This window comes from Heteronotia binoei, chromosome 3 (genome assembly GCF_032191835.1).
Source record: "Heteronotia binoei isolate CCM8104 ecotype False Entrance Well chromosome 3, APGP_CSIRO_Hbin_v1, whole genome shotgun sequence".
Classification (NCBI taxonomy): domain Eukaryota; kingdom Metazoa; phylum Chordata; class Lepidosauria; order Squamata; family Gekkonidae; genus Heteronotia; species Heteronotia binoei.
Genome location: NC_083225.1, coordinates 20,713,735 through 20,735,304, shown reverse-complemented (window position 1 = coordinate 20,735,304; position 21,570 = coordinate 20,713,735). Strand labels below are relative to the sequence as shown.

Below are 21,570 nucleotides of genomic sequence, written 5' to 3'. Positions count from 1 at the left end.
GGCCACTCCTGAGTGAGGGCATCCACTTCCTTGACTAGTGGATCATCAAAGCTTGAGGAGAATCAGAGTTTTTCTGTTCCATGAGGATGCAAAGAGGTCTAGAATCAGGGATCCCAGGTTTCTTGTGAGCTCCTGGAAGACCTGTGGATCCAACTTCCATTTGGCTTGATCCAAGTCTTGTCTGCTGAGCCAGTCTGCTGTCACATTTAGAACCCACTGAACGTGTTGCGCCAACAGGCCTTGTAGGTATTTCTATGGCCATTGGCAGATCTCAGTTGCTTCTTTTTGTAACTTTGATGCTCTCGCTCCCCCTTATTGGTTTATGTGTGTCTTGTCGGTCACGTTGTCTGTCTGTCTGAGAACATATCACTGTCCAATCTGCTCCTGAAAGGCCAAAAGAGCTAGCTTGATGGCCCCCAGTTCAAGCAGGTTGATACTGTTCTCTTCTCCTCCAACAGCCACTTCCCCTGGGCTCCTCAATCCAAGCAGTGGGCACTTTTTCTTCTTCTTGGTTTCAATAAGTACTTGTCTAAGGTGTTTTCCCCAAAGAGAAGTCTGCCAGAAAACTTTTCTGTAGATAGACTGGATCTGGAAAGTGGGCTACTCTCTATTGCTTTAACTAAAGATATCTTCAAGCTACAACACTGGCTGCTTAGACCCTGGCCCCAAAGTGAAGTGTCCAATGCAACATCTACTCTAAACTGGACAGCCCTCTTGATTTTTAACAGCACTAAAGGGTCAGGCTTGGGTTGCTGTAGCAGGCTGTCTGCTCAAATGACAATGGCCCCCAAGAAATTGCCAAGAAGTGCTGAAGCTCTTATCACTAACAATGAAGCTCCATGAGACTTAGAATTATGGAACCAGCTCCCGGAAGAAGTGCGAGCCCTGCGGTGCCTTGACCAGTTCCGTAGGGCCTGCAAGACCACCCTTTTCAGGATGGCCTTTGCTGGCTGAGAGACCGCTGTTGGGTGACTTTCGCTATTATCATTTATAAATGGAATTAGCACCTGGAAACTTGTATAATACTTGATTAATTGGAATGTTTTAAAGCTAATGTGATTTTAAACTCTATAATTTTTATGAAATGTTGTTAGCCACCCTGAGCCCGCCTCGGCGGGGAGGGCGGGATATAAATAAAATTTTATTATTATAGAACTGCCTCATTTTTGCGGTCCACAGGGTCTTTCAAGAGATTGTCTCTGACCTTGGAGACAACTGCCCCAGAATGAAGAGCCATCACTGAAGCATCCACCAGTGGTGTTTTCAGGTCCTCCAGGGTATAGGTGGGGTATAATTTTTTTAAAAATAGAAGCTCTCAGCATGGCCCCCCTCCCAGGGGCTGCCCACTCTGTTTTAAGAGCTGTGTCAAAGGTTTGCAGAAAAGGACTCACTGTAGGGCGACTTGGTGGCTTTTTTGAACCCATGTACATCAAGATTTGGCAAACAGAAGGGGAAGACATGGAATTAGTGACAGACTTCACATTCCTGGGATCCAAGATCACTGATGGTCACTGTAGCCATGTAATTAAAAGATGTTTGCTCCTTGGGAGGACAACTATGGCGAACCTGGGCAGTATAATAAAAAGTAGAGACATCACCCTGCCAACAAAAGTCCGTATAGTCAAAGCGATGGTATTCCCAGTAGTAATATATGGCTGTGAGAGCTGGACCATGAGGAAGGCTGAGTGCAGAAGAATAGATACTTTTGTGCTGTGGTTCTGGAGAAGAATCTTGAGAGTTCCTTGGACTGCAAGATCAAATCAGTCAGTCCTAAGGGAAATCAGGGAAATGGGAAATGACTGTTCCCTGGAAGGTCAGATGCTGGAGCTGAAGCTCAAATACTTTGGCCCCCATATGAGAAGGGAGCACTCACTGGAGAACATCCTGATGCTGGGGAAGACAGAAGGCAAAAGAAGGGGACAGCAGACGATGAGATGGCTGGACAGGGTTACTGATGTAACTAACACAAATTTGACCAGACTTCAGAGGATGGTGGAAGACAGAAGGGCCTGGCATGACTTGGTCCATGGGGTCACAAAGAGTCTGACTTAATTGTGCAACTGAACAATAAGATTAGAAGTGCTGGTATCTGTAGGAATAATTGAGAGCAGAGACTACCTTCTTGAGAAGACGCTTAAAGTGCTCAGGCTAGAATAACTTAGATGTGTCTTTCACCTCCAATTACTCCCCTGACCACTCCCCCTCATCAGAATGCACCATAAGGGAGGTAACAACAGACCTGGTGTCTTCTCTGTCCAACTCCTTCTCTGAAGATTGTGTCCTGTTTCTTGGATCGTTTCCTCAGGGGAGTGGGGGAAGCAGGAGAGTCCTCATCTGATCCCAACCTAGAGCCTTGTTTAGCAGATGAGCCTCTGGACTTTCGTTTTGTTGCTGGGCAGGAAACACTAGGCCCAGGAACCGAGGAGGCAGTAGAATACAACAAATAAGAGCTCCAATGTCTACAGTGCCTTTCCCCCCTGCCTGAGGCTTGGAAATGCCCTTATTTCTTCAGGCTGCCTCAGGACTGGGCCCTCTGTCTCTGCTGGGAGGTGTCATTTTAAGGACATAGGCAAGGATATAGCTGGAATGGGTCCAGAGGAGGGCGACGAAGATGGTGAAGGGTCTAGAGACCAAGTCCTATGAAGAAAGGTTGAAGGAGCTGGGAACGTTTAGCCTGGAGAGGAGGTGGCTGAGAGGTGATAGGATCACCATCTTCAAGTACTTGAAGGGCTGTCATATAGGGGAGGGTGTGGAATTGTTTTCTGTGGCCCCAGAAGGTTGGACCAGAACCAATGGGTTGAAATTAAATCAGAAGTTTCCGGCTCAACATCAGGAAGAACTTCCTGACTGTTAGGGCAGTTCCTCAGTGGAACAGGCTTCCTTGGGAGGTAGTGGGCTCTCCTTCCTTGGAGGTTTTTAAACAGAGGCTAGATGGCCATCTGACAGCAATGAAGATCCTGTGAATTTAGGGGGAGGTATTTGTGAATTTCCTGCTGGAGATGGACTAGATGACCCTGAAGGTAACTTCCAACTCTGATTCTGTGATTCTACCCAAAGGGGAAGAAGGGAGGAACTCGCCAGCCTGCTCTTCAGGCCTAGGTCATCCAATCAGTCAGAGTCTGGGTGAAAAGTGTGGGCATTAATGGGGCCAGCGCCATGTTTGTGGCCCCTAAAGCTCTAGTGAGTCCTTGCTTTATATAGGAATTTGAACCCACAGGATATCCACCCATAGAGAAAATAGCCCTTTCTAGGATCCAGAGTGGGAAATGCTCCACTGGGCAGGCCCTCTAGATTTCATTGAGCAGATATCTCACCAGCAGTCATGGAGGTTTCTGTTGAAGGTGGAAGGGCTGATATAGTTAGACCCGAAGCCATGAAGCTTGTACCCCAGACTCTGCATGACAGGTTCTTGTCCATCCCCAGAGGGGCTGAAGTGATCCTCTGGGTCTGAGCAGGAGTTTGGGAGGAATTTGGTGTGCCCCTCCTGCATGCTCCTTCAGACATTCCATGAGTCCCCCCGAGACCCGAACACCTCTCCTGCGTCCAGGTTCGAAGGGACTTTTCCTTAATTTGATCCCATTTACTGGGACCTTGCATCCATGGTCCTCTTGGAAGAACCCACCTCCCTTTGAAAGCTAGTTTCACTTTGTGGGAAAAGGAGGCCAGCTTATATGACCTGCTGGAGCAGCAGGGCTATTCCCACTGGAAGGAAAGACACTCCCCTTGGGTCCTGGAAGGCATGCACAGAATTTGCACAGCCCTGCCTGGCCATGACCCAACCATCACAGATGACTTCCCCTACTGAAGGAAAAATGTGTTTTTATGCTGCGGCAGCACTACAAAAGCAATGGATTTGTGAATTTTGTGATCCGATGGCAAGTTTTGCATGGCCTAACTTTAGAAACCTGGGCAAATTTTAGGATCTGTGCCTTAGATTGATATTCAGTGCCACAAAGTGGTGGATCTGTGATTTCTGCAGTGCAGTTCATGGGCATGATGTGATTTGATGAGTTTGGGGTAGCCCTCTCCAAAAATCCGAAGGATTCGTGCTTTGCTTAGAAGCCACCTTTTTGTGTGTGTATGCTGTGGCAGTGCCACAAATAATTGGATCTGTGATTTTGGGCATGCAAGCCGTGCCCCTGGATGTGATTGGAAAATGAATTTGGGATGACCAAAACTACAGATTCTTCAGAACACCTTTGTGCCACAAAACAGTGGATCTACGTTTCTAGGATAGCGAGTTTCAGGTGACCCAATGCAAAACTCCTGGGGAGCAATAAGGAGCCATTCTTCGGGATCATGTCTTTTGCACTGTGATGGCACCACAAAGCAGTGGATCCATGATTTTTTTCTGGAGAAGTATATGGCTGCATAGTGTGTTTGGGATGACCCAACACAAAAATCCTGAGGATCCCACACTTTGGGCTATGATTTGGAGCCACTGTGTCACCCCACAACAGTGGATTCATGAGGATCTACGACTCTCTGTTCTGCATCATTGCTGTGCTGTAAAGTATCCTGTGTTTTGTTAAGGTTCACTCTGTGGTCCTGAGCTTTGACATGTGATACAGGGGAGTTCTATGGGAAAAACTAGAGGATCCACGAGAGTCTGTGTAGAGCTGGCTTTTACTTTTATCCCCGTGACAATTTAACAGGCAGAAGCCAGACAGGTAGAAGGAGGATTAAGATGGGAAGGTTGCAGTATTTTTTGCTACTAAATAAAGGCTATCAACATATGTGAAGTAGGCTTCCAAAACTTCTTTCCCGGTGTACTTTCTCAATCAGCAGATGTCCCAGTCAACGCTTAAGCATGCTTTCAGGCTACTCTAATATTGCAGACTGCTTGTAGCTTCTTATTGTTCTGTGGTTGTTACCGTACCCCTGGCCACCAACCTTTCAGAACCTTGTGGGTACCTCTGGAATTCCAACTCAGGGTGGTGAGCACAAACACAAAGCGGCTGTCATAGGAGACCAGCCACACACAGAGAAGAAGCTAAAATGCAAGCAAGAGGGGTAATTTAAAAAACAAACAAACAACCCACTGGGAATGACGGAGAATAAAGCCAGCACTGTGGTGGCAGCTGCCACAAAAGTGTTATTTCAAACTGCCCAGCCAATCTCCAACGGCTAATCAGAAGTCCTTCTGTGCAACAGCCCTACCTACTTCCTAAAGTACTTAGTGGCAAGCATCAAGGCGGCACACCCTGCCCTGGTTCCCACAATCTCTCGCCATAGCCAAGATCTTGGGTTCTGACCTTCAAGGCCATCTCTTGACATAGGCAAGATCTTGGGTTCTGACCTTCAAGGCCATTAGCAGCCAGGGACCCACATACCTTCGGGACCACCTCTTTCAATATGCCCCTGGAAGAGTGCTACGATGCAGTAATAAGAACCTCCTGGCGGACCCCAGCCCCAGAAGACACCCAGCTGTCCTCAACTAGGGCCAGGGCTTTATTGGTCCAGGCCCCTGCCTGGTGGAACTCTCTACCAACGAACATCTGTGCCCTACAGCAGGGGTGGCCAATGGTAGCTCTCCAGATGTTCTTTGCCTACAACTCCCATGGCTGGGGCTGATGGGAGTTGTAGGCAAAAAAACTTCTGGAGAGCTACCGTTGGCCACTCCTGGCCTACAGGATTACCTTTCCGTAGGGCTTTGTAAGGCAAAGATGTTTCACCAGACGTTTGGTTGAGGACAACTATGGTCTGGCACTCTCACACCCTACCTTCCCCTTCTTTCATCGTATCTCCTCCACCCAGGGAAGCTGGTGGTGAAATTTCCCCACCATCTTGGATATAGCACTGCTTTTGATTGTTTTAAGTGTTTTAATGTTGTTTCATTTTTATTACGGATTGTATCCGCCCCTGAATGTAAGCAGCCCTGAGCCCTGCTTGCTGGGAAGGGCAGCCTAGGAAATTCAAATGAAATAATCAACTGGATTCTTCACGTAACGTTCTGCTCGACTTCACAGCTGCAATTCCCCCTGATGTATAACTAGATCTACAAATACTGGTCACTAAACTTCTCTCTCAACCATTGGGGGGGGGAGGTAGAGTGTTTGGGACAGAGATGCTAAGATCCTCAACAGATTCTCCAGACCAAATTCCTTGAGGCACCAATTCACTCAGCCCAGTGCAGACTTCTCCAACATGCTTTTCAGGAGAAACAAAGCACATCCACCACCACTGGGAAGCAGGTTAAAAAGGCCACAAGGGCTGAGGAAATCGTCAAACACCCCCTCTCCCCCCATATCTTTATTTTGGGGATTTCTGCCCTGCCTTCCCCCACAAGTGGGTTCAAGACAGGTTGCAGCAGAAGGATAAAACAGTTCTTCAGCCCCCAAAAATGTGCACCTTCCCTCCAAAGCTGCTTCAGCACTTGAGAAGACGCAGGGGGGAATAACAGCATCCCAGCCCACGAGGCAGGAGGACCCCACCATGATTAGGTCCCAAAAATATTTTCAAGTGGCTATAAAATGGCGGTGGCAGCCACATGTGTCCCAGTCTAGTTTGGAGCAAAACTGAAAGGAATTCAGGTCTACCACAATGCAGCAGGATGTGCACACCCAAGAAAGAAAGGTCTCCTGAAAGTGTTCCTTGAAATACTGTAGAAGACAAATTTCTCCAGCATGTTCTAGATGGAGAGAGGAGCCCCATTCCAGAGCAGGCAGTGAAGACACACTGAGCCCCATATCTGGAGGCAAAGGGAAGGAACCATCACCTGGCCGCCTTCCCCACCTCTAACCAGCACACTCCATTCCAGACGCACCAACACTGCTGCTCGCTGCAATGTGGTGATGACTATCCAATCAAGAAGACTTAAAACCACATTATGTACCACAAGCTCTCTATATTCAAAATACATTTAACCGTAGCCACATGCACAGTGGGTGCAACTTAGAAAAGCCACGATTAGGGCTATGCCGTACAAATAAGCAGCATTCTAAAACAACTCACAGCACGCATTCCATGAAACATTCAGACTGAAGATCCTCAGCATTTTAAATTGTTTCTTATATGTAAGTGTGAGGGTGCTCCCCCCCCCCACCCCCCCCTCGGAAAGAGTGAAATGTGCTACAACAGCATAAACTCTCTCACTTTAATACTGGATATATTTTGAATGCTGCTTGTAGAAAACTAAGGCAGTTATACTTTTAAATACTATAAACATGCCTGTAAATACAATTTGATATGCGAAGTGACACATAATGCATTTTATGTTGTTAAAGCAGCACAATGGAATTAGGTTCGATATGAAAATACTGCATGTCTTTCGATTTACCCCATTTTTTGGGGGAGGGGGGCAGGGCGAACTAGCTTTCCCTCCGGCCACCAACATTTCCAGAAGTTTTGATTTCTAATGAGACCGTCCCACTAAGTGAGGATGAAGGCCTTCCTCCAACTGAGGTAGCGCTTCTGTTGGAGAGCCCAGAGGCTGGAAGGAAGATACTGTAAGGGCGTCGCTAGTGGAACTCACAGTAGCTGGAAGAGGACTAAATTCCGGCAAGAACAGTTCCTGTGCCCTCTCTTCTCTTCTCTCCCCTCCCCGCACTGCCCTTAGCATAAACCCACAGGCAAAGAAACAGTTCGAGTCCAAGGGCACCCTGAAGACCAAACCAAGCTGGGGTTTTATAAGCTTTTGTGTGAATGCGCACAAAAGCTTACACCTAGAATTAAACTGTGCTGGCCTTCAAGGTGCCCCTGGACCCACACTTTGTTCTGTCACTTCAGACCATCATGGCAACCCACCTGAACTAATTTCAGACGAAGCGATGGGAGTAAACAAAAGCCTGCAGGTACATACCTCAGGAGAGCACAGAGGCGAACAAGAGGCTGTATACAAATATTATCTAGCCCTATCTTGAGATTGCTCAAGGTCCGAGTACTAAGAAAAGGTGGACTACTCCCACAGCTTAGTATCTGCCCCTGGACTAACAGCAATATCACGTGCTCCTCTGGCAAGAGGCCGTTTCCTTTTCTTTTCAAAGACCCCCGAGCCCAAAATAAGCCACTCAGCTACTGAATTTCAAATCTTTGACGAAGGGCAACTTGCTCCCCTCCACGGCCTGCCTTCTGTGAATGGAGGCACAAGTTCGCACCACACCTGGTGACCACACCCCCACTCCTCCCCAGCCTAAGCAGGGCACCCCCCCCCCAACACCAGCTAGAAACAGTCTGTCAAGCCTCCAACCGAGACAGAGCAGCAGGGCGAGGAAAGGAGCTCAAGAGGAACCACAGAATGCAAACTCGCAAAGGAACCAGAATGCAAACTGGTAATTGAGAACATGCTGATTTAGCAGAACGGATTACGTCAAAAAGTGACACTGCACTTTTGAACCCCAAAAGCAACACAAGACCAAGGGCAAAATCACAGGAGACACAGAAGTCATTTCTTTGTTAGTCTTGGTACACAGTGCAGTAAACCACCAGCTGCTGGCCTCGTCCTGCACACACCAACTGTCACGGCTTCCAATAAAGATGCGGACATTGCTCTCCTTGTTGCAAAAACTAGGCCCGGGACCAACTGCTTTGGGCTCATAGCTAGGAATATTTCTCTGATCCATACTGTGACCTCGGAGCAGAGACCTCATGAACACTTAAAATGGTTTTGGACACCCTTTGTAACTCTGCCTAGAGCTTCTACCAATTCTACTCTTAATTATTTCTGCTTAAATGCTGCGTTCCGCGCTTTTTGTGAAGGAGCATTTTTTTTTTGTCTCCACAATCTCATGCAAAGGCACAACACGGCCTGACTTTGGAAGGGAAGCAAGTTGCTCGGCTCCGCATCTTGGAAGAACGGGATCGCTCCTCCTGTGCTTGCTAAAAATGCTACTGGGGAAGCCCTACAGAAGGCACTGCAGGATTTTCACGTTCTGTTAATTGCCTATTAAGCCCTTGGCCCAGGTAGTTAAGATGTGCGTATTACAAAAACACCAGGAACCCCTTGCAGTCATTTGCACTTAAAATTGTAGTTCAGCAGATTCAAAATCAATACATCCCTGTTAAGCTAGTTATTACTTCTGTATGTTAAAAGTTACAGTTCTTCCCTACCACAGCACGCAGATTCTTTTGCCTAACTGCTTCTTTCTGCTGACAAGGATTCTCTCTCCACTCCCTCTGCCTCAGTCAAACTTTGCAATATACACCGAAGAAGCATCCGTCTCTCCTGGACTAGTTAAGAACTCAAAGGATCTCCGCATTAGGGCTTCCAAATCTTGACATCCAGAAAGCGACTGTAGTCCGCTCGAGAACGAACGCGCGCCTTCCTTTGCGAGGCACATGCAGTGAGTCCCAGCTGGTCTTCCCATTCCTGGAGACGGTCTGAGGCAGGCAGGCAGGCAGGCAAAAGGGCCAAACTATGCTACTGAGAGGGCAACCTTTCAAGTGCACGAGAGCTACGGAAAGCTCCGCCACATTAAACCAAGAGGCATCACCTATGCTGGGTTTCAATGAGTTTTTTTTTTATTTTAGACAGCCTACATGACATGTTTTTTTTTTTTAAAAAACAGTGCCTTCCACTCCAATCAATTCAGGGTCAAAATAAACCAAATTAAGCTCAAGGTGACAGCAATCCAAGTTGTCAGACATTGCTGAGTCATGATGGTTTGTGGATGAGGAAAGAGCAGCAGCCAATTATGATGATGAGGACGACGACAGATGATCCGGGAGGGAAGACCTCTTGTTACTGCCAAGAAATGAACCATGGTTAGCCAACGGTCACACCGGCTCTTTAGACAAGACGCTCCTGAGCTGGTTTCTTCAACTGTCCTCCACGATTCAATCTGAGCTGCCACTTGGTGGGGCAGGCAGAAAGCGCGAGGAGGTTGCTCTCGCATCTTGATGCAAGCCGGAGAGCAAAAGGAAATGGTCCCGGCCTATCAGCAGATGCTTAAACTTCACAGGTCACTAATGTGGACCTATGACCCTGCTTTTAGTGACTAAGAAAAAAACCATTCATTTAATACCCTCAAAAATACGTGTCACACACATTGTCCAACAAAAAAAAAAAAATTAAACTTGGCAGACCAGTATAAGTGAAAACTGCACTGTGTTCTTAAGGGTCTTGTTGCACGAGCCCCTCTTTACCCTCCCTATGCCCTGTTCACAATTTACAGCAAAGCCATGTACAGTCTGAGTATAGCATACACCTGAAGCACTGTATGTAGTTCACAGTGAAGGTGTGTTCAGTGAAGCCACCTTATACTGAACCAGCCCTTTTGCTCCATCCAGGGCAGTAAGTGTCTACTCAGATTGGCAGCAGCTCTCCAGGATCTCAGGCCACTTAACTCTGGCCCTGCAGCTGGAGACGGCAGGGAGTGAACCGGAGACATTCTGCATGCCAAGCAGACACCCAGAGCAAATTCCTTGGCGAGGTGACATAAAAATGCCCTAATAAAAAGCGCCAGTTCCTTCAGCTGAGAAGGCTGACCCAGGTAAGACCCACACCTGTCTATCTGCGGGACCGCCTTTTCCCACACGTTCCCCAGAGAGCACTGCGTTCAGGGACAAAAAATCTATTGTCCATCCCTGGACCAAAGGAGGCTAGGTTGCGTTCGATGCGAGCTAGGGCCTTCTCGGTGGCAGCACCAGAATTGTGGAATGCTCTCCCGGAGGCCATAAGGGCCCTGCGGGATCTCTCTACTTTCCGCAGGGCCTGTGAGACTGAGCTGTTTCGACTGGCCTTTGATATCTAACCGGGAGAGAATTGCCACCCGACATCACACAGAGTCCTAGGTGATCGCCGTCAGGAAATAAGAACTCGCTAATATTGTAGTGACACAGCACCATGAAATGGTTTTTAAAAGCTTAAATTGTAATGATGTTTTATCAGTTTTAACTTGAGAATATGAATTTTGTCAGCCCCCCTGAGTCCACTTGCGGAGAGGGCAGGATAGAAATTTAAAGTAATAAATAATAATAAAATCAATCAATCAATCACACAGCTTTGCATCAGGTTGCTTACTGGACAACTGGAAAATAAGGCCCTATGCTTAGTTTTACAGACCAATCAAGTGGAAATGACACACTCATTAGGATGCCATCCATTTATGGAAACTTAAATTTGTCCTCAGAGGACGCATCAGCATGGCCCGCAGGGAGAAGTCCTGCTTCAAGCCTTTTGGCAATCTTCTCTGAGTATGCCACTCAGCACTGGGAGGGGGGCAACTCAGCCAGCCAGGAACAGAAAAACCAAGACAATGGGCTCTCTTGTGCACCAGTAACAGGCTACCAAACAGGAAGCAGAAAGGAATTTATGGACAGCACCCTTGTTTGTAGGGATTTGCTTCTGGTCTCTCCGTTCCAAAAAGGAAATCAGAAAGGACAGCAAAAATGAATAAGGAGCTGGGGCACCTTTTCTACAAAGGAGAACTGAGCATTTGGGGCTTTTTGGAGGAAAAACCCCAGGACCTTGGGAAGAGCATGAGATGAACTACAGGCAATGTGAAGAATGGATGGAAAAGGTTTTCCCTCAACAACTCAGGTCATAATAGACAAAAGTAGTTCTTCAAATCACAATGAGCTCATGGACCCTGCTGATGCACGGTGTGGGGATGCCCTGTGCTTAGGAGGCTATAGGAAATTAAGATTCTTTCTTGGAGAAAACGAGTTGCCACCACCAGTGGCTGGAGGGGGCGGCTGCCTCACTGCTCCTGGTTGCTTTAAGATAAGGTGGCATGTCAGGGTCGCAAACAGGACGTGGAACACAGCAGCCAGAAGGGCTCCTATATGGCTCCTCGCTCTTCCCATAAGCAACCAGAAGCCTATCCCTCAGCCCCTTCCCTTAATACTTACACATTTTTCCATGTCTAATCCATCCTTAAAGAAAATCATATATGGGGTTACACCATCTTCACGAAAGTCCAGCAACGCCACCATGCCTTCAGGATTCATGTTCTCTCCTACAAAAAACTTTGGGAAGGAAAAAAAATTAAGACTAGGCATCCCATCCACACTGAAACAGGCTTCCTTCACAAGCATCAAATTTCCTGAAAAAATACCAAATTTTAATCAACAGCAAAAAAGGGAAAAAAATAAGCTCCAAGCTGCTTGGAAGGGGGAAAAATGCCACCATTTATTACACAGATGTACTTAACAGAGCAAAGGAAGCTTTAAAACTTACCTGGTAATTTTTGAAGTTTGCAAGGATATGTTTGACTTGTTCTGCAGCCCCTGTCATGAATGGCTTTACTCTCTCTGGTTTTGTTTCCTCAAGTCTGGCTTTGATTCTAGAAAGACGACAGCAATTTTCAAAGGTCTGCAACTTTCAATGAAACGAATCGAGGTTGCAGAGAAATATGCTATGACCAGAACACCCATCAGTGACGACGGCATCAACACTGGACTGCCACTGAGAAGGGCCACAGCCTAGTACCTTGAAAGAACTACACAGTGGCAGAGTCCAACTAGAATCTGAGATCTAGGTTCAAAGCCTCACTTTGCCACAGAAGCTTGCTGAATAACTTGGGCCATTCGAGTCCAGCTTGAGATGTTTTTCTCTTACTCCCGCAGGGCAAGGCGGGAGAGAGTCGTTGTCCATTGAGGTTGTTCATGCGATTGTGGACAGATCGGCAGACGCTGGAATTGATTTGAGCTGTAGCTGTTCAGCCAGAGGGCTGGGGATTTGCTTTCTTTTATTCAAACGACCGCAGGTGGGAGATTTTCTGGGTGGAAGAGTGCCAACCCTGGTAAGAGCTGTCCCCAGATGCCGTGGGAAAGGGGGGGTTTCCCCTTGTTTTCCTGCTTCCCCCTTCGCAAGCCTTCCAGCATGGCTGGGTCTTATCTGTGACCTTGATCATTCCTGTAGTGCTTGCAACAGAAGACCTAGATGGTTTGAGGCCTCGCCCTGCTCCCACTTTGGGGCGAGGTTATAGAAATCTCAAGACAAGGTTGGCTGCTCTCTGAAGTCCTGTGGGAGAGGCATCCCCCCCCCTTTTCCTTTTTTTGTGAGTTCCCCTGATCTATCCTGAGGCCTTCTTTATAGCAGAGGCTTATACAACGCAAGGGAGCCCTGGTAAAGAGATTGATGAGGCCCAGGAGTTGGCACGCCAGTGAAGAGCTGAAACTTCCATGCCCCGAGCAGGGCAGAGGTCACAGCTTGGTACTCTGAGTCCTGGCCCTACTGATGGCCCCTGGGTTTTTTGGCCACGGTGTGACAGTGTTGGACTGGATGGGCCTTTGGCCTGACCCAACATGGCTTCTCTTATGTTATGTTCTTCTCCCCCCCCCCCAGGCCTTTACCCCGTTTTTGATGGAAAAATTGGAAACTTTGGGGAAACACTGAAAAAATTCCTGTGAACTATTTTCTTTATCAGTAAAATGCTTAGACAAAGCTTTTCACACCCCAAATACACAGCATGAGGAAGTCTGAGGACTCTCTCAAATTTTGCCAATGGAAAAAAATCAGGAAAGTTTGGAGAGTGGCACAAAAAACTTACTGTAATCATATACAATATTCTTTTTTTTGTTTAAATTTTGACATTAAGAAGTAAATGCTGCATGTGTTTCAGTCCTGCCCCCTCCTCCCTTTCCCCGACGACGCCATAATTTCTGGGAATTCTGCATGCCTGTCATCAGTCTTTTCTACATCACCAGATTGTTGTTGAAAGCATAACATGGAAAAGGAGAAAATGATGGAAGCAACTCTGGATCCCCATTAGGGGAAGAAAATGAGGGGGGGGGGGGGGAAGTATGCACTCAGCCAGGTTGTTTTAGCCCAACATATCCCTTCCAATTTTGAAATCTAAGAATTGGAAGATCAAACTCTAGTATCTGCAACAGCACTCTAAGAAAGATGGCAATTTCCATAAGAATTCATGAACAGCAGCTACTATTCTTTTGATACAAGAATTTAGATGGCCTGACGTCAATTTGTCTTTCCCACCAAAATCAAGAAAAATCATCAGCGATCAACATAATCTTTGGCTGAGCAACCCCGTATAATTACATGTTTCTATATGGGCTTAAAACAGTTTTAACTTGCTTCAAAGGGCACTGTTGATCAAGCAATTTTATCCCACTGAATTTCTCAGGAACAGGCTGCAAATGTCTATGTAAAATCTGCTTTTGGCTGAAATTCCATAAAGATAAGGACATCATAAATATAAGTAACAGAATCTGCCATCATGATCTGATTATGCTGTCAACACTGATATTTTTGCCATCCTGTAGTAGCCTGGAGGTTCTTATGTTTTCACTTATTGCCCCAGCTAAACCTTAGCTGCAAGCAATGCTCCTGGTTTCAGAGATTTAACGCTAAAATTCCAGTAGCTTGAAAAAAATAAAAACTTTTCTTTCAGATTTAGAGCTCTACAATATGGTGCAGGAAACAATACAGCCACCCAGAGAACCTTATGAGATCAAGTTGGGTCTGTAAGGTTTACAAGATTATGCATGGGATGGAGAACGTAGAGAAAGAAAGTAGAGAAAGAAGACATTCAATTAAATTGCTGAGCAGTCGGGTTAGAACGGATAAAAGGAAGTCCTTCACCCAAAGGGCAATTAACACGTGGAATTCACTGCCACAGGAGGTGGTGGCGGCTACAAGCATAGCCAGCTTCAAGAGGGGATTGGATAAGAATATGGAGCAGAGGTCCATCAGTTCCTATTAGCCACAGTGTGATACAGAGTGTTGGACTGGATGGGCCATTGGCCTGATCCAACATGGCTTCTCTTAGGTTCTTATGTGACACAGAGTGTTGGACTGGATGGGCCATTGGCCTGATCCAACATGGCTTCTCTTATGTTCTTAACAGATGGGGATTCTGACAGGCACACTGATAGTGGCAATCTGTAAACACAATGTAAACTGTAATCACCACCCTTAATTGTGCCTGGAAGAGAACACAGCACTAATACAGATAACCCCAAACTAATGCAACAGGCTTCTTAGGCCTTTCCCCATCAAGACTGGGGCTACAAACCCCACACAAGCCTGGATCACTCACGCTTTCATGTAGTCCTTGATGTACTTCTTATAAGACTCTTTAGTGAAACTTGTTTCCTGAAGATGGTGATTCATTACGATGTCAACGCCAGTGACAACTGTAGCCTCCGTCCCGTCTCCTTCTGGGCCTTCAGCAGATGCATTTCCACCGATCAAAGCATCATCGATTTCTCCTTCTTTCCGGCTTACCATCTGTTTGAAAGAAACCGGTTTCTGATGAGATCCCACCATGTAAATCTATGCCATCAATACAACTCAGTTGCTCACAATCGCAATCTGAATACTTTGTAGCACTTCTTGCCATTTGCCACAGAAGCAAAACCAGATACATTCCAGACACATTTAATATCTGCCATTTTCTAACACTGCAGATTATTTCATTTCCTGGAGAACAGACACCGAGAGTGTCCACAGTGCTCCATATATGCTACCCTGCTGCAATTATTCTAGTATTACACCAAGTTGCATTAAGACCAAAAAAACTTAACTGAAGTCGCCTGACACACCCAGCTGAAATTCCTGATCTAATGCCAATCTGGGCCCTTCTGGTAGACAACTGACTGCTGACCAGTGTTGGTCTCCTAACATCTGAAAGTACACAGCTTCAGTAAAACCTTGGGGTTGAGCGAAACAGTTTTTTGGCCAAGAAAGGGCATAAATTATCAGGATGAGGGAGCCAAGAATCAAAACTGCAGGCTATTTGCCTAACTTTGTAAGCGATTTTCCTCAGCAAGGAGCTTGAAGTGGGGTACATCAATGCTCCCTCTAAGCTGTGGAGTCTTGTGAGCTAAAATCCTACTTTGTGAGCTCCTGGCATTACAATTATGAGCTACTGACACTGAAGTTGTGAAAAGGAAAGGTCTTCTGTTCAAGCACCAGTCGTTTCCGACTCTGGGGTGACGTTGCTTTCACAATGTTTTCACAGCAGACTTTTTACGGGGTGGTTTGCCACTGCCTTCCCCAGTCTTTTACACTTCCCCCCAGCAAGCTGGGTACTCATTTTACTGACCTCGGAAGGATGGAAGGCGGAGTCAACCCGAGCCGGCTACCTGAACCAGCTTTTGTTTTTTCACGGGATGGTTTGCCATTGCCTTCCCCAGTCATCTACACTTTCCCCCCAGCAAGCAGGGTACTCATTTTACCGACCTCAGAAGGATGGAAGGCTGAGTCAACCTCGAGCTGACTACCTGAAAACCCAGCTTCCGCCGAGGGATCAAACTCAGGTTGTGAGTGGAGTTTAGGATTGCAGTACTGCACCTTTTTAACACTGCGCCACGGGGCTCTTTAAAGTTGTGAGCTAGAAAAAATCTGGAACCACAGGGAAAGCGCACTAGCTCAGCCAGCCAACAGAAGCCCTGGTGTGACAATGCGAATAAAGTGTGTTTTCTTTGCCTTTTTGACGTGCGCATGTCCCAGGCTACTCACCTCGAGCGTTTGGTGGTTTCCTCCCTCCTGCCCGCCCCCCAAGGCTGACCACCCCCGCAGGGCTCACCTTCCCCTCCACCTCGAGGCAGAGGCCGCTGGCGACTTCCTTGATCTTGTAGATGTCGGAGAACATCTCATCCTCTGGCGGGGGAAGGAGAGAGGTCAGGCCAAGCCCCTCCCAGCAGGCCCCGCGAGGCCTCCCCATCCGGGGACCCCGACCGTTGGGGCTGCAGCCCAATCACGCCCTCCCCCCCATCCGGGGACCCCGGGCCGCGCAGGCGTAGTCGCCGCGGTGCTCCCCCCCCACCCCGCTGCTGCTGGCCCTCAGGAGCGGCACGCGCGCATGCGCAGCCGGCGGGGCCTGGGCGCGGGACATCCCGGCCTCCCTCCTTCCCTCCCTCCGGCCGCGCAGGCGCAGTGGCGGGAGGGCTGGCGTAGGCCTCGGGAGGCGCGCAGGCGCACTGTGCCGCCATGGAGGCCTGCCCTCCCCCACTGCTCCGGGAAGCGGGGCGGGGGGGTCTTCTGGCTCACGGCTGATGCAGTCGCGGTAGATGATCATGGCTGAGGCGGCGGGCGAGGGCGAGCCAAGGTGGTGCGCGCGGTCTCGGGAGCGGAGCGGCTCGGCAGCAGCCCCGGCGCCAACCAGGAGCGAGGCGGAAAAGGCCGAGGCGGCGCCTCCACCGAGCTCATATAGCCAGCGGGGCACGTCCCGGACAGCGGTGCGTCGCCAATCCCCGCGCTCCTCGCCTTGCACGCAGCTGTGACGCAAAGACGCACGCAGGGCGCGCGCCTCGGCCCCGCTAGCTGTGCGCATGCGCGCCTTCGCCTTCGGCCGCCGGCCTGCCTTGGCGCGGCCCCTCTCGGCCTCCGTCCTCCCTGGGAGGGATCCAGACCTCCCCCCCCCCCCGAAAAGAAGAAGAAGGGGCCGGGACTGGAATGGCGGCCTTTGAGCCGAGAACCGAGAGAAGCCCATCAGGAGGCCCACCAGCAGGGCCAGAACTCCAGGAGCCCCTCTCCCCCAGCACCAAGAAGACAGAGCTCCACTGCCCCAGACATAGGGTTGCCACTCCCCAGGTGGGGGCGGGGGATCCCCCGCTTCAGGGTCATCAGAAATGGGGGGGGGGGAGGGAAGGGTCTGCTGGGCACTCATTATTCCCTATGGAGACCGATCTCCATAGGGAATAATGGAGAATTGATCTGTGGGTATCTGGGGCTTTGGGGGGGCTGTTTTTGAGGTACAGGCACCAAATTTACAGCATAGCATCTAGTGCCTCTCCCCAAAATACCCCCCAAGTTTCAAAACTATTGGACCAGGAGGTCCAATTCTATGAGCCCCAAAAGAAGGTGCCCCTATCCTTCATTATTTCCTATGGAGGGAAGGAATTTAAAAGGTGTTCGGTCCCTTTAAATGTGATAGCCAGAATTCCCTTTGGAGTTCAGTGATGCTTGTCACAACCTTGCTACTGGCTCCGCCCCCTCAAACTCTTCAATTGGACTTAGCAACCGTACCCAGACAGACTGTTCTAGCATCTATATCTTGTGACTAATAGGTATTCATGGACCTCTGCTTGAGATGTTTCTCCAGTCCTGTCTTCAAGGTGCCTATGCTTGTAGCCACCACCACTTCCTGCAGCAGTGAATTCCATGTATTCATTACTCTTTGCGTGAAGAAGGATTTCCTTTGAACTTTCCTAAGCGAGCTGCTCATTAATTTCAAGAAGTGCCCATGAGTTCATTGTCCTGTGAGAAAGGGAGAAAAGTAGGCTGGGTCAGTATCCTGAACTGCCACAGGAGGTGGCGGCGGCTACAAGCATAGACAGCTTCAAGAGGGGATTGGATAAAATCAGAGGTCCATCAGTGGCTATTAGCCACAGTATATTATTGGAACTGTCTGGGGCAGTGATGATCTGTATTCTTGCTGCTTGGGCGGGGGGGGCAAAGTGGAAGGGCTTCTAGCCCCACTTGTGAATCTTCTGATGGCACTTGGGGGGCTTTCTTTGGCCACTGTGTGATACAGAGTGTTGGACTGGATGGGCCGTTGGCCTGATCCAACATGGCTTCTCTTATGTTCTTAACTGGGCCAGCAAAAGACCCAGGCTAGGAGATGCTGAAGCTGGGCTGGGGCACCGAGAGCCAAAACTCAGGAACAAATAATTGAAGACAGTAGAGAAACTATTGTGAGAGAGCAAGAGAGAGAGACAAGCACACCAAAAGAATGAAACAAACTCCTTGTATAGCATGGACAGAATTATTATAGCATCATGATGCTGTAATATTTAACACCTTGGAGATTACGCACGTCCATACACATATATATCAGGCTAGCCTGATCTCAGAAGCTAAGCAGGGTTGGCCCTTGCTAGTATTTGGATAGGAAACCAGTAAGGAGGTCCAAGTTCACAACACAAAGGCAGGCAATGGCGAAGCACCTCTGAATGTATGTTGCTCTGATCTGAACGGCCCAGGCTTAGCAAGGTTAGCCCTGGCCAGTACTTGGATGGGAGGCCACTGAGAAAGTTCAGGGCCACCACACAGAGACAAGCAAGGGGAAGCCACCCCTGAACGCCTCTTGCCTTGAAAACCTCACGAGGGGTCCCATCAGGCTTGGCAGCACATCCCACCACGTGCAACAACACAAGCATCGATTCCACTGCTTAACTTAATTGTTGGAACTCTCTGTCTGGGGCAGTGATGCTCTGTATTCTTGGTGCTTGGAGGGGGGGGCACAGTGGGAGGTCTTCTAGCCCCACTTGTGAACCACCTGATGGCACTTGGGTTTTTTGGCCACTGTGTGATACACAGTGTTGGATTGGATGGGCCATTGGCCTGATCCAACATGGCTCCTCTTATGTTCTTATGTGACACAGAGTGTTGGACTGGAGGGGCCATTGGCCTGATCCAACATGGTTTCTCTTATGTTCTTATGTGACACTGAGTGTTGGACTGGATGGGCCACTGGCCTGATCCAACATGGCTCTTCTTATGTCCTTATGTGACACAGAGTGTTGGACTGGATGGACCATTGGCCTGACCCAGCATGGCTCCTCTTATGTTCTTATGTGACCCAGAGTGTTGGACTGGAGGGGCCATTGGCCTGATCCCACAGGGCTTCTCTTACGTGACGCAGAGTGTTGGACTGGATGGGCAATTGGCTTGATCCAACAGGGCTTCTCTTATGTTCTTATGTGGCACAGAGTGTTGTACTGGAGGGGCCACTGGCCTGATCCAACAGGGGTTCTCTTATGTTCTTCTGTGACACAGAGTGTTGGACTGGAGGGGGCATTGGCCTGATCCAACATGGCTCCTCTTATGATCTTATGTGACACGGAGTGTTGGACTGGATGGGCCATTGGCGTGATCCAGCATGGCTCCTCTTGTGTTCTTATGTTCAATTCTACAGCACAAGACATCCAATGAACAATGCAATAGGTCTAAGGTTAGCAAAGCAGTAGACATTGCAAACCACAACTGCATAGGCAGGATATTGTGCTGTTACTCGGCTGGGAGACAACATAGTTACATTAAGGTTATATTCATTGCAGCCAGCTGCAATCCTTTTTCATTGTAGCAATGCCTTCTTGGGTTAGTTCTGTCTCAGTACGTTTCTAACCCTTTCATTTAAGCACCTTCCTAAACGTTCATGTTCTGTGCATTTTGTGGAGTGCTTGTACTGCGAGGGCCTTCCTGACCTCAGGCAGGCTGTGCCATAAGGCAAGACTCATCACAGAGAAGGCATGTGCAGATGCGGATCTTACCCACTGGCAAAGTGGCATCTTCTGAAGGCTCTGCTCCGCAAGACCTGGAGCCACTTTGCTGCCGTTGGTCATCTTTCAGTTCAGAAACGGTGTGGCAATTGGAGATGTTCTTCTCTAGAGAATGGTTTTCAAAGATTGGATAACTACTTGCTCTGAGCCAATGACTGAGTTATGGTGGACATCAGGGACTCATCGGCACAATGGACAAGGGTCTTGAGAGCGACTGGTGACATTTCCTAGGACCCTGTTGACGTCCACTACAGTAACCATAACAAAATGATTGACAAACTCACCAGGTGGTGTACTGGGCATTTCTAGTGTCTCAGCTGTATTATAGCCAGCATCCAAAACGGAACATGTTCAAGACATTTTGCAACAGAAGCTAAACTTTCAGTACATAAGAACATAAGAGAAGCCATATGGGTCACACAGTGGCCACAAAAAACACAACCAAGTGCTATCAGGAGGTCCACAAGTGGGGCTAGAAGCCCTTCCACTGTGCCCCCCCAAGCACCAAGAATACAGATCATCGCTGCCCCAGACAGAGAGTTCCAACGATACGCTGTGGCTAATAGCCACTGAGGGACCTCTGCTCCATATGTTTATCCAGTTCCCTCTTGAAGCTGGCTATGCTTGTAGCTGCCACCACCTCCTGTGGCAGTGAATTTGACATGTTAATCACCTTTTGGGTGAAGGACTACCTTTTATCTGTTCTAACCCGACTGCTCAGTGATTTCATTGAATGCCCACGAGTTCTTGTATTGTGAGAAAGGAAGAAAAGGACTTCTTAGATTAGATAGATAATTTTATTTGTATCCCGCCCTCCCCGCCGGAGCAGGCTCAGGGCGGCTAACAGCATTATATAAAAACAAAGTTACATCCAGCATTCAAAATTCTGACAAGTTTAAAATCAATCAATCAATTAAATTAAATTAATAAAAGTGCTATTGCTATTCGTTCTTTTGTGGTGGCGGTTATCCTTAGCAGCTTCTTTCTTCAGCGAAGGCCCGTCGGAAGAGGAAGGTCTTGCAGGCCCTGCGGAATTGTTCAAGGTCCCGCAGGGCCCGCATTTCCTCTGGGAGTTGGTTCCATAGGCTCGGGGCTACAGAGGAGAAGGCCGGGTTGCGGGTGCATTGCAGCTTCACCTCTCTTGGTCCGGGGGTGGTCAGCAAGTTTTTTCCAGTTGACCTCAGTGCTCTCTGGGGTTCATATGGGGAGAGACGGTCCCTAAGGTAGACAGGTCCTCGACCATATAGGGCTTTAAAGGTAATGACCAGCACTTTGTAACGAACCCGGTATATAACTGGCAGCCAGTGCAGCTCGCGCAGCCCAGGCTGTATGTGCTCCCATTTAGGGAGCCCCAGCAACAGTCTGGCCGCTGCGTTCTGCACCAGCTGCAGCTTCCGGGTTCGGTACAGAGGCAGCCCCATGTAGAGGGCATTACAGTAA

General features: G+C 48.4%; 1 protein-coding gene and 2 non-coding genes across 3 annotated transcripts; 1 reads left to right on the top strand and 2 right to left on the bottom strand.

The window, feature by feature from the left end:
• Positions 1 to 9,437: 9,437 nt before the first annotated feature.
• On the bottom strand, positions 9,438 to 17,134 carry TPT1 (tumor protein, translationally-controlled 1). Its single transcript, XM_060233564.1, has 6 exons — positions 16,898 to 17,134; positions 16,434 to 16,507; positions 14,943 to 15,133; positions 12,119 to 12,224; positions 11,791 to 11,907; positions 9,438 to 9,682 (listed from the first exon to the last, which is right to left on the bottom strand). Exons 1-6 carry the CDS (start codon positions 16,923 to 16,925, stop codon positions 9,680 to 9,682), a joined length of 519 nt encoding a protein of 172 aa, XP_060089547.1. The 5' UTR covers positions 16,926 to 17,134; the 3' UTR covers positions 9,438 to 9,679.
• Positions 9,759 to 9,888, bottom strand: LOC132569208 (small nucleolar RNA SNORA31). The gene has a single exon (XR_009555249.1). It is a non-coding gene; the product is annotated as a small nucleolar RNA SNORA31 (small nucleolar RNA).
• Positions 12,748 to 12,885, top strand: LOC132569212 (small nucleolar RNA SNORA9). Its single transcript, XR_009555253.1, has one exon. It is a non-coding gene; the product is annotated as a small nucleolar RNA SNORA9 (small nucleolar RNA).
• Positions 17,135 to 21,570: the final 4,436 nt, after the last annotated feature.

Bases quoted from the DNA above. Each gene is read 5' to 3' on its own strand.
- TPT1 (XM_060233564.1), bottom strand. From the start codon at position 16,925: ATGATCATCTACCGCGACTGCATCAGCC. The intron at 12,225-14,942 runs GTGAGTGATCCA...TCGTCTTTCTAG, and splicing joins ATCAAGGACTACATGAAAGC to AATCAAAGCCAGACTTGAGG. The intron at 11,908-12,118 runs GTAAGTTTTAAA...TCCTTCCCAAAG, and splicing joins CAAACTTCAAAAATTACCAG to TTTTTTGTAGGAGAGAACAT.